This window comes from Dendropsophus ebraccatus, chromosome 9 (genome assembly GCF_027789765.1).
Source record: "Dendropsophus ebraccatus isolate aDenEbr1 chromosome 9, aDenEbr1.pat, whole genome shotgun sequence".
Lineage (NCBI taxonomy): Eukaryota > Metazoa > Chordata > Amphibia > Anura > Hylidae > Dendropsophus > Dendropsophus ebraccatus.
This window is the reverse complement of record NC_091462.1, coordinates 38,705,172-38,718,228: the sequence shown is the minus strand read 5'-3', so window position 1 is coordinate 38,718,228 and position 13,057 is coordinate 38,705,172. Positions and strand designations below refer to the sequence as shown.

The 13,057-nt window shown below is 40.6% G+C and overlaps 1 protein-coding gene across 2 annotated transcripts in view; it reads left to right on the top strand.

Moving 5' to 3' along the window:
• Nucleotides 1-12,561, top strand: part of SESTD1 (SEC14 and spectrin domain containing 1) — a 112,831-nt gene extending 100,270 nt beyond the window's left edge. For both annotated transcript variants that reach the window (XM_069985178.1, XM_069985177.1), the window contains exons 13-18: nucleotides 3,851-4,010; nucleotides 5,278-5,359; nucleotides 6,395-6,517; nucleotides 8,234-8,425; nucleotides 9,346-9,467; nucleotides 11,732-12,561. In XM_069985178.1, coding sequence (XP_069841279.1) covers nucleotides 3,851-4,010; nucleotides 5,278-5,359; nucleotides 6,395-6,517; nucleotides 8,234-8,425; nucleotides 9,346-9,467; nucleotides 11,732-11,861 — 809 coding nt within the window. In that variant the 3' untranslated portion in view covers nucleotides 11,862-12,561. The remainder of the gene's footprint in view (nucleotides 1-3,850; nucleotides 4,011-5,277; nucleotides 5,360-6,394; nucleotides 6,518-8,233; nucleotides 8,426-9,345; nucleotides 9,468-11,731) is intronic.
• Nucleotides 12,562-13,057: the final 496 nt, after the last annotated feature.

The window sequence follows — 13,057 nt, the reverse complement described above, 5'->3', positions numbered from 1 at the left end:
ACACTGAGCATCCCTCTGCCATCATCCTCTCCAGCAGCCACAGCCCGCACAGCTCTGGGAGTCGGGTCGTGACATCACCATGTTATCCAGGAAGTGAAGCCTTGATGCAGTAGTAAGTGCAGGGAAAAAGCACTTTATAAGCATTTCCCGTAATAAGTGTATATTGGGGATTTGTATAACTTTTGGAGGGCAATACAATACTTTAATAAAAACTTTCGCCGGACTACTCCTTTAACTGATAATTGTCCTATGTTATTGCAGGCAATAATCGAAAAATCGTTCTTGCGTCGTTGATCCTTAATTTAGATGAAACCCTTAAATCATCATTAACCGTTCACTGTAATTCCACAGTGTAATGCAGTGTAATTGCACATTGTTCCTTCTTTTGCCAGGATCAGATGGGGCAAACGATCATAGTAACGATAGTTGTAACTAATGACTCTTGTTCTGTGTAATATGGTGAACGATTTCTGGCTAACGAGAAATGATCTCATTTGCAATCGTTAATCGTCAAAAGCCATATTTTTCTAATGCCGGATAACCCCTTTAATCTCACAAAAAAAAAATGGCCAGCACCAATACCACTATTCACACTATGCAGGTGCACATTTGTATGGCTAAAATACAGAGAATACCTACGTTGTTCAACAAAATCTTTAAAGCAGTTTTTCCATTCCAAATATTTATATTGTGTATACTACAGGGGGAGTATATACGGTAAGTCATAGCACTTGCAGGTTGCCGTTGCACTTTCTGTGTTTGTACAGTATGTTGCAGAGACTTGTCAGAAGTTCAGATAAGTTAGGATCCGGTTGTTCAGATCACTAAAATGATCCAGAAGAAGCACAAATCTGTATGACTCCCTGGTACGCTGTAATCTCTATGGAGCAGTGAGCCGGGGAGAGAACCAATGTTAGAGATGGGTGGAGGTGTGAGCACTTAGATCCCAACTAGTCAAATTTTGTGACATGTCAAATTTTTTAATTTTTTTTCCCCCAAGGATGAAACATAAGAAAATAATTCGATACTAGAAATCATTTAAATTCTCAAAGGGCAACCCTGCCCTTCCTGCAGCCATTAGAGCCGCTATAATTTATAGAATTATGTTAATATTGTGCAGATGATGGATGGAAAGCGAGATTAGTATTCTAGCATGCAGCGTCTGAATACACAGAGGTGCCCATTGTTCTCATCCAGCTCCGGCCGTACTATGTAGCTAATTATACAACAGCACAAGTTAATAGTTTGTCAATAATAATACCCACAGTCATCTCAGCAGTGCCCATTCAGCAGCATTGTCCACTGCTTCATTCACATAGGGACTTGTCGTCTCCAAGCAGTCCAGCTGCCTCGGCATTATCTCTGAATAAAGTGAGCCTCCGCCTTGTAATGCTTTATGTAAAGAGATTGTCCTACCAAGGTTACATTTCTCTGCTACATCATAACTTTTCAATAGGAATTCTTAAGAAAATGATAACTTCCTTGTCTAGATGTGGCACCTACTTGTTATGGTGCCCCCTGGTGGTCTTATTATTCCCTTTCAGTATATCCATTCCAAAGGTCGCACAGTCCCAGTAGCCTAGCCACTCGGATACACATATGCACTAGTGGTTGTATGATTCCTGTTGTTGTACAGGCCAGGTAATAAAATATAATGCACTGGAAACAGCAGCATTTTACCAGCAATTAACACTTTTAGGGTACGTTCCCACTTACCGGATCTGCCGCTGATTTTCTGCTGCAGATCCGCAGCAGATTTAATTTAAATAACTGAACACAGCATCAAATCTGCACCATCAAATCTGCTGCAGATCTGCTGCATTTAAATGAAATTTAAATCAGAAAATCAGCTGCAGATCCTGTAGGTGTGAACGCACCATTAAGAGGTTTTCCGGGATAATATAACTGATTGCTTATCCGCAGCATATCAGCTGGGGTAACCTGTAGCTACGCAGCGCCACTACTACACAGAGAATGGAGCCAATTGCTTGTGGCCCAGTTCACTGTGTAGTGTATCCTAGGCAGTGGTTGATGGCCTACCATATGGATAAGCCATCAGTTATCTTGGCCCGGAAAAACCCTTTGAGTTAGGGTTCTGAGAGGGAATTGGACTATTAGACTAAGCCATTTTGATAAATAATTGTTCACCATATTACACAGAACAATATTCCTAAGGGTTCATTTACACAGAAAGATTATCTGACAGATTATCTGCCAAAGATTTGAAGCCAAAGCCAGAAACAGAGAGCGGGTGATAAAGGAAAGCCTGAGATTTCTCCTCTTTTCAAATTCATTCTGGCTTTGGCTTCAAATCTTTGGGAGATAATCTGTCAGATAATCTTTCTGTGTAAATAGACAATCATTACTACGATCGTTTACTCCGTCTGATCCCAGCAAATGAAGGAATGATGTGGAATTATGCTGCATTTACACGTAACGATTATCGTGCAAATTTGCGCGATAACGATCGAATTCGAACGACAATCTTACGTGTAAACACAGCGAACAATCAAACGACGAACGAGAAATCGTTCATTTTGATCTTACAATATGTTCTCAAATTGTCGTTCGCAAAAAAATCACAGATCGTTCCGTGTAAACAGTCCTTCGCCGATTTTAACCAATGTGTGAGAATGTGCTGATCGTTATGAAAAAAAAAAATCGTTATTCCGACATCGTTAATCGTACGATTGGGCCAATTATCGTTTCGTGTAAACGCAGCATTACACTGAACAATTAGTGAATGAATACAGAATTATAATAAACGATTAACAATGATTTTGGTATCAGCGTCAAATGAACGATTTCTTGTTTGGTTGTTTGATTGTTGCCTGCATTTACACAAAACGATTATCGTTTAAATTTAAGCGATATAAGGATAATTTGCACAATAATGGTCCTGTGTAATAGGGCCCTTAGGGTATCAGGGCACCATTACAAGTATGCATATCTCCTGACATACATGCTAAACGCACACCAGTTCTATAAGACAGGAATTGGTTGGTGACTGGTTCACCCACTGTCACCTGCATTATCCTAGGACAGGGCCCTCATTCTTCATGTTTGACTTGGGTATGTCTGATTTTGTCTTATGCGTATACCACCAGAATTGTAAAGTGCTGCGGAATGTATTGGTTCTATATAAACATAAAAACAAATTATTATAATTCTCAAAAAAAAATAAGGATGCACTAATGTCGTAGATTACATAGTTCTATTCTATGGTAGTCATTAACTGGATACTGTATTTGCCTACGGGTGACAGATGCCAAAGTATGACATCTGTCACAGGCATCCATTTAATAAATACCTTTGAAAGCTTAAGTGACGTTTATAGAAACAGTCCCTGAGGCTGATGACAGCTACCTGACACATGTTTTTAATGCAAAAGGTATATCAATTGGCTGTCAGCAGTACCACCACTCTGCAGGGGGCTTGGGAGGAGAGGAAGGCCCACTACAGATTTTCATATTTCACATCCACCAAGTAGTTACATTTAGATACATTTTAACATCTTGTAACCACCACTAGGGGGAGCTTTATATTATCACGTTCAATGTATAACCTGCATGTACTGAGCTCTTTCTAATGCTGCCCATAGGCTACAAGAATTTCGTCATACAACAACATGTCTGTACTCTGTATCAGTAGAGGAGCGCCAACCCCCTATAAAGATGCAAAGAATGACTTTGCACTGAATTTTCTAGATCAGTTTAGTAAAATATGTACTGTCGTCATAGAACTGAAGGTTTCTCTTCTATAGTGTGGGGGTACACACGCACACATCTTCAGGCTTTGCCGGTGTTTTGTGTACGAGTCACATTCAGTCTGCTCTGCTCTTTGCTTTCAGACACCGGTCTTCAAGGTTTACGTGAAAAGGGACAGAATCTTCTCGATCAGATTTCCAACCAAGCTTCTTGGGCTTATGGAAAAGATGTATCAACCGAGAACAAGGATAATGTAGATCATGTTCAAGGTGTAATGGAAGACATGCAGCTGAGGAAGCAAAGGTGAGCCTGTCTGCTGTTGTATGGTTATGGTTAAGTGGGTGTGATAACAGTAAAGAGGTATTCCGGAGAAAGTATATCAAATCCACTGACGCGAGCACGTTATACAGACTTAAGACTTGTAAATTATTTAAAAAAACAAAAACAAAATCCCTTCAGTTACTTATCAGCTGCTCTATGACTGCGGCGAATTTGTGTAGTTTTTCTAAACCAACACAGTGCTCTCTGCTGCCACCCTTGTCCATGTCAGGAACTGCCCAGAGCGGGAGAGGTTTTTAATGTGGATTTGCTCCTGCTCTGGACAGTTCCTGATGCTGACAACGGTGGCAGCAGAGAGCACTGTGTCATACAGGAAACAATACACCACTTCCTGTAGGACATACAGCTGCTGATAAGTACAGGAAGACTGGAGATTTAAATTACAAATCTATATAACCTTCTGAAACCAGTTGGTGTCTGATTTCCCTTTTTTTTTTTTTTTTTTTGTAAAACATGGCTGGTCCTCTTTAACATTTGATTGACACTTTCAAATAAAAATATGGGAATTAGGAAAAACTTGCCAAGCCTCAAGGTGAAGGCCTGGGTAGATTAATCCTTTCACATCATTGTCGTCGTACTAAGCAAAATCCTTTGTGATTTGATCAGGAGTGATTCGGCTTCCAGCACATTTATCAAGATTAAATCAAGTGATTCTCCTGCACACCCTGGGCCCTGCCAAACTCCTGACAGCTTCTTAAGTGGAGCTAAAAGTTATCTGAGTCATTGCGAGGTCTCCAGGCGTTGTGCTTTGTCGTGGGAGGTTATCATTATGTTCTTCTTGAGTGGCTCAGAACGCACAAAGACCATTTACACTTTATGCCCTCTATTGACTTTATAGTCTTTTATCCAAGGTCACGAGGGACTATGGGAAAAAGTGAACCTGACATGTTATGTTTTTTGGGGGGAAAGTTCTTCCTGCTTTTCGTTGACTGGATCAGATTCCTAGAGCTCTGTGAAAAGAAGGGATTTTATTGTAGTCAGATTTCAGCCTAATGGTTTTGTAAGGATAGTTATTGCTGGCGGTACGCGTAACCGCTGTATGGCTGACAGCTGTCTCTTCCAGCTCTCCATAAGCGCTCGCTTGGATAGGCCGTACGCTAATATATACAGAATATTTTATTCTGTCTGTGTGCCGCTCACTCCAGTGATTTCTACAGGGCATATCTGTAGGATAATGTGAAGAAATAACCATTTCTAGGAATACTGATCGCTAACCTTATTCTCTTCTCAGGTGTGAAGACATGGTGGATGTCCGGAGGTTAAAAATGCTGCAGATGGTTCAATTGTTTAAGTGTGAAGAAGATGCCGCTCAGGTAAGGCAGAAAACAAAAACCTTGAGTTGAATTGTATTGGTATAGCCCCTACAACACAGGTGAGGTGGGGAGCAAGCGACTGCTGACCTGTCCGATGAGCACTCACTTGCTCCTCGTTCCCCGCTCGCTGCCGCCCCCATTACATGTGCCAAAAGTGAGCAGGTCAAAGCCGGGGGGGCTGGGGGAGGGGCTCCTTAGACAATCTTTTGGAGATAGCCCATAGGAGATAGCGATGGTCTGCTGCCGCCGCTCCTCTTGCCCATTCCACAGATACCAGTACGACAATGGATGTGTGGACATGACCTAAAACCCAGCACCCTATTGGTCCCTGCAGTTCAGTGTGATAAATGTGCAAAGAAAATGGGTCTTTTGTTTAGTTTTCTTGTGTCTCCCCAGCTTCAGTGTAGCAAAGGGCCACAAGAACACTCCAGCGAACCTTTATGTGGCTCACTTACACTGTGGTCAAGCCTTGTATTAGGCTCAGTAAATGAGTGACAATCTACAAGATCAGCACTCTTTACACATGGCATTAGCCTATGTTATAGGGCCCTTAGTTATCCACTTTCCTCTACAGGGCATTCCTGATGGCAGGTGACTATCACACATTCACAGCCTATTCCTGTGTAACGGGCACCGTTCTCTTCCATCTCTAGTGCACTAAAGTGAAGGGCTCATTACACTCCTGCGCCCACTGGGGTTTGCACTAGATACGTGTTTTTCAATGTTCCCTAGCCAAGTACATCTTCCTCCGCACAGCGTGAACCCAATGGGATGTCAAGGCATGTGCTCCCTGTGCTACACATACTTCAGGTTAGGGTTTTTGACAGCTTCAATGGCTTCTCTGCCTAGTGTTGCTGTATTACATCCCTGCTTTTATTTTGTGATATCTAATGTGCTATTCATAATCCCAGGAACTGTACGGCACATTTATAACCTATTTTGGCACATTCTCCGTTTGTCGATTACCTGTCCGGTGCGTCCGAATGCATTTGGTCTTTTCTTTATAATGCCATTTCCCCCTTTACTGTTTTGCAGGCTGTAGACTGGTTGAATGAATTACTCGATGCCTTACTAAAGACACACATCAGGCTGGGAGACGACAGTCAAGAAACCAAAATTCTGATAGAAAAACATAGAAAATTTGTAGATGTTGCACAGGTAAAGCTATGGTATTTATACTGAAGCCTTCTGCAGGATTAATAAGTAGTGTATGTTATATCCATACCTTCAAATGTTAAACATGTTTGCAGTTTATTCTGGTTATATATTAAGCTTCACATTATCCAGTGCTTATATAACACACTACTTGTCCATGAAGTAGGTTGTATGGGTGAGTAAAGTAAAGTTAAGCTGTTTAAAACATTTGCAGAGTTGCTGTCAGTAACATGGCTCCTGCTCTAAGACATGTCAGTTCTATGAGGGGAGGGCAGAGGCCCGCAAGCCCTCCTATTCAAAGGCATAGCAGGAGGGATTACCGGTGGAATCTCTGCACCAAATTCGTAGTGTGAACAGCTCTAATTCCATATGTTTTATTTATTTGTTAATTCCCCTGACCGCTGCCAGAATAAAAAAAAACATACTCACCTACCCCAATCCCCCAGTGATCAGTCCTCTGCACTTCCTCCTGCTTCAGATAATGTCACAAACATGCAGGAGCTTGGCCACTCAGCCAGTCAGTGCACAATAGCAGTGACTTGGCTCAGCCATGGATTAGCTAGGCAAGTAGTTACTGCAGAATTGGGGTGACATGAAAAGCAGGATGAAGCAGAGAACCGGGTAACATCAGAATAGCAGCGACTGGGGGTATGGGGTATTTTTTCTATTTTAGTAGCACCCAGGGGTATGTATTGAAAACAGTGTTCATTCCTGGACAATCTTATCAACTCATGCTGACAATGACATCTAGACAGGTAGAAGCCATGTTTTAAAAGATCACTAATATGACCAGGCCCCTGTAATACACATGCTTTAGTGTGAACTGTATGAGCAAATAAACAAAGAGGGAGATTTAAGGAGGCCATACTGAGGGCCCTTTAACACAGACCAATGGAAGGCAGCAAAGGAGCGATAATAATCAGTAAGATTAGCACAGTCAGTTAAAGGAAACTTAGTGACACTGTCCTCCCCTTTGTGCATTCTGACATCTCTACACAGGTGTAAAAGGTAAATTTTGCTGTTTTCATACCTTATTTTATATCATACGTCATGGTGCTTGTTCCAGTTAAAAGTGATCTTTTATCATCTGTGGGCTTAGCGCGGCTTAGCCCCACCCACAAGGGTGCCTCTGTGACGTCATAGCAGTCTAGGCTGTGTCCCCTCGACGGCCATTGGAAAGGGCCGGCCTAAAGGTCTAGGCTCCACCCCCTAGGTTGACCCATACCAACGGTCACCAAGGGGGCGAGCCCTGTGTGCCAATGACTTCACAGAGGGGTGGGCCAATGTTGTCATGTGGGCGGGGCTAAGTGGCGCTGCAGACGTAAAGCCCCACCAAGGTAGCGTAATTCGCAGATGATAAAAGATCCCTTTTGATGGGAACAAGCACCATGACGTATGACATAAAATAAGGTATAAAAACTGCGAAATTTATCCTTTACACCTGTGTAGAGAAGACAGAATGCAAAAAGGGGGTGACAGTGTCACTTTAACCAAATAGAAAAATACAGCTCTAGGTCTTGTGTCCGCTGGATAAAGTGCTGTGTGCTTCCTCACTTATTAAGTCCTTAAAAATGTTTATCACGTATCTTGTCCGCTTATGCGTAATCCAAGAAGCCGCTTCTGTGGCCTGACAGTTTTTTTGACCTCTCCCTCTCTTCAGCAACAATAACAAATAATTGCTCTGTTCCCTGCCCATTATTGCTTTATTTTCTCCGGCAGAGCACATACGATTATGGTCGCCAGTTACTGCAAGCCACGGTTGTATTATGTCAGTCTCTGAGATGTACGTCGAGGTCATCGGGGGACACGCTTCCGAAACTAAACAGAGTGTGGAAACAGTTTACGATAACCTCAGAAGAGAGGGTTCACAGGCTGGAAATGGCTCTCGCTTTTCACTCAAACGCCGAAAAGGTTAGAACCATTTGCATATGACCCGCGCCAAGTACTTCTATTCATCTAAAGGTCGCCTGTATTTCTCTAAAGCGCCTTCCTGTATTGCTGTCAGTACAATATAGTTACTTTCAGTTTCTAATGCAATGTCGTTTTTTTTTTTCTTCTTTCTTGTTTTATTTATATATTTGTTATAAGTGTTAGAACTTATTAAAGCAGCACTCTGGGTAATTTTTTTATGTAATTTATTTATTTTATTTTTTTTACAGGCTAATGCTTCCAGTCCCGCTGCTTGCTCATTTGATTGACATTGTCACTATCAACTACTGCTGTCACTTTCCTTATTCTTCTTTATGAGATGCCTCCATGTGAGTCATGTGGGTGAGCAGCGGGACCACAGAAGCATCATAGCCTTAAATATAGTTGCTTGATGAGAGTAATAAAATTGAAAAAAAAGGGAATGCTGAATTAAAATTATTCTAAACACATCCTGGAAATATTAGATTTTAGCTTGTGGTCCTAATGTGACCCCGTTACGTGATCTTCAATGCGTATAAATGGACACCTTGTAATAATGCATTTCCCCTGCAGAGGTCACTGCAAGGCAAATGAGTTATTGCACAGATCTTAGAAAAGCTCAACCTGCACAGATCAGCTGATCACTAGGACAACTTTGATTTAAAACGGCATTGTATTGATTGCACATCCCCTGTGCTATCAGTAGTGTTGGTAAAAGGACATGGCTTTTTGTTTGTAGCAAATTAAATTCATTTATTGAAGTTTTCTGTACAGAAAAGTAGTGGCGACCAATATAGTTTGTATCTGGGCTTTAGTCGCACTCGCACACTATGTGCTATTCCACACTGGTGTTCCGCTTAGTGTCTTTATACATTATATTATGTCTGTGTAACTCATCCACTCTATATTACAATGTCTTGCAGATATTACAGGAGAGTCCAGACCTTTCTGAATCCGCATTGGATTTTGAACAGTTTGAAGAAATTGAAGGTGTTGGGAAATCTCTGCTGGATAGATTAACCGTGCCTGTAATTTATCCCGATGGGTAAGTCATGTGTCTGTGCAGTGTACGCTGGTAATGTCGTCTGCCGTGTGTACTATATTTGTACATTATTTATAATCTTAGTTATTTAGTCTTCCAATTTAGTTTTTAACAGATCAGAACAGAGTCCTAGGGGATCCTGTGAGATCTGACCGTTTTTTTTATTTTATTTATTTATTATTCTAGGTGTAGGAGAAGAAAAACAATAAAAACCAAAAAAGAGTCTAACTTAAAGGGGTACTTAAGAAAAAAAAAAATAAGAATTCAACCGGAGCCAGAAAGTTATACATATTTGTAAATGACTTCCATTTAAAAAATGTAATTCTTCTAGTAGTTATTAGCTGGAGTATACCCCAGAGGAAGCCATGTAGCACTTTCTTATCCAGCACAAGCTCCCTGCTGCCTCCTGTGTCTGTGTTGGGAACTGTCCAGAGAGACTGTACCTGACATAGTGAGGGATGACAGAAGGGATCACTGTCAGATAGCAAAGAGCTCATCAAGTCCAAATACGGGTCTGTCGGGGGAACCCTTTCCTCCTCTTTGGTCATCACTAACCCAGTGGTCAATGTTTAACAGGAGTCACCAATCATAGGAACACAAATATATAGGAGGGTCCAATGGAATAAGGAGTAAAGTGCACCCTGTACTTGGCGGAATACGCCTTCTCCCTGACTTTTTTAATGCTCACCTCCTCAGCATGGTGGCCCAAACCACAATGATGGTCCCTACCTAAGATAAGTGCCCAGGAGAAAACAAAACAAAAAGAGAATAGAACAAGTAAAAATTGGCAGAATAGTGACCCAAACAAAAAATACAGTTTAGACAAACAATATCAAATAGCAGCTCGATATTATTTCTTACGTACTGTAAGAATTCTAAAGACTTTTTAACTAAGCAAATGTTTGCTAGATAGTGTGAGATCACCGATATCTGGCGCATACACAGTGATACATATGGAACAAGTAATGTGTTAGTAGCATACATCGATAGGATTATACCTCATAATAAGGGGTATACACGGAAGGGCCAAGGCGCAAAGGTGCACATGAATATTGCACATCATTCTTGCACATATGATATTGCACCTTATTACAGATCTTGTACTCTTACACAACCCTCCTATTGCACCATGTCCAGATCTTATATGGCTGTAAATATAGCAGAAGAAAATAGACTCTCAGTCTCTGCCCCAACAGTTGGCAGAGAAATGGTTAAGTGTAATAGGTTTGTAAATTAATCAGACTGTCCCAGCAAATGCACGAGGAGTAATATCACAGATACTTTGTGTACAGATGCTTACAGTCCGTGGGCTTGATAGACCCGCGCTGGGACACACAATTTACCGATAATAGAATAGATAAAACTTAGCGCATAGTGCATAATGGTGTCCAGTGGAAACTACAGGCATTTTTGCATCCTTATCAAAATGCCGATCTCCATTGGTGTAGTGTTAGTTAGTTTCCTCCATGACATACAGTAGCTGATAAGTACTGTGTTGAATATATATATATATATATATATATATATATATATATATACACACACACACACACACACACACACACACACATATATATACACACACACACACATATATATATATACACACATATACATAAACTTTAACAATTTTATTTTTTTCCTCCAGAGCGCCTATTTATAGGGAATATGTCACTTTTTTTTTAATAATTAGAATCAGATACTTAAACTGGTTCCTCTATTGTAATCTATTTCTATTTTTCTGACTGTAATTTTTTTTATTTCACTCTTTGTACATTGTCATGGGGGCTGCCATATTGCCTGAGCTTTTTTAGCAAGACTCATGGACATGGATCACAATAGACAGACTCTGTCCCCTTGAGATGAATGTACAACATTACTGAGCATGCTCTGTGACCTTTGAAGAGGTCATTCCACAGGGAGCTGCCATTGTCTCTATATACTGGTGTTGCATGTTGCTGCAATTTTACAGCAGCCTCCTCTTATCACTACAGACACAACAGGAAGCCTCAGCTTAGTTTTAGCCCCAGTGGTGAGAATGAAAACTGCAAAAATTATTTTAGAATATAGATAGAAAGTTAGAAACAATTTAAAATTCGTAAAAAAAAATATGTTTAACACAAAACCATTATTTATACTATTTCATTTTCTGATGACACGTTCCCTTTATGTTAGTTTTACAGACTTTACTGTACAGGACGTTTCCGCTTGCAGTTATATAGATGTGCGCAGTACTTAGAACTTAAGCATGTATTCTTCTCTTTCAGAACTGAGCAGTATTTTGGAAGTCCAAGTGACATGGCCTCCACAGCCGAACATATAAGGGAAAGAATCAGGATGGTTTGTCTAAAGAAACAGCAGCTTCTAGAGCCTGACGCCTCCATTAGAGAGAGTTAAAAAGAGACTGGACTGTGATACACCCAATAAGCTAAAGTTTGTAACGCAGCATGTCGTCATTACCCAAGATTCCGTATAACCCATGGAAAAACGCATTTCACAACCATCTCATAAAAACCGTATCTTCTCAATCTAAAGCATTGCTCTGCGTATTGTAACACTATCAATCTATAAAGCCTTACTTATATACTGTGCTGTGAAATCATCCAGTGTCTGAACAGCGTAGTGTTCGCTCAACACTACTTTATCCCCCATAGCTATTAAATGGGCCCGAAACGCGTGGCAGGATGGTGCGTTTTGTGGCCCTGTGACAGCGGATGGGTTCTAAAAGCTTTACCTTATACGGTAGTTACGTAGATAAGCAGATGGCAAACGCTTCAATTGGTGCTACCTGAAATGAAGGATCTCTCCGTGGCAAATGTAGAAGGAGAAGACTGATTTGTAAAGTGCTGTGCCTAATCGGATAATGTAGTATTTTTAGGATGTGGGTAAATTACCTGTTGTTTTTAGGCTGTAGCGTACTTCTTCTCTTGTCTTAATATCTTGAAAACATTTCATTTTTTTTATTGTGCCATTATGCAACCTGCCCATTGAAAACTTTGATATATCGTACATGAAACAAATGTTTTCTTACTTGTATGGGACTATGTATTTAAAGCTGTTTGTGCCGAATGAATAAAACCATCTTTATAAGATTGGACATTTTGACTACTGTTGAAATCCTGGATTATCAGGTAAAGCTTTTTTTTTTTCCTATCTTAAATTTATGGAATAGAAATATTTTCTTGTCTTCCTCCTTGTTACACATCACAATCATTTGCGCTAAAGTCTTTAACCAGAAACGGCTGCCAAGGCTAATAAAATAATGGGATGCATCTAGGTTTTCTAAGGGGATTTGCTGCTGCTCTGGACAGTTCCTGACATGGACAGAGGTGGCAGCAGAGAGCACTGTGTCAGACTGAAAAGAATACACCACTTCCTGCAGAATATACAGCAGCTGATAAGGACTGGAAGACTTGAGTTTTTTTTTAATAGAAGTAAATTACAAATCTTGGGCACCTGTTAATTTGAATGAAAAAACATTTTTGGTGAACAACCCCTTTAACTCATTTACTATTCTGTCACAAGTTTATCAATAAACTTAATTTCATGGCATCAGTCCAGAAGGAAAGCCAGGGCACTAAAAAAAAATCTTT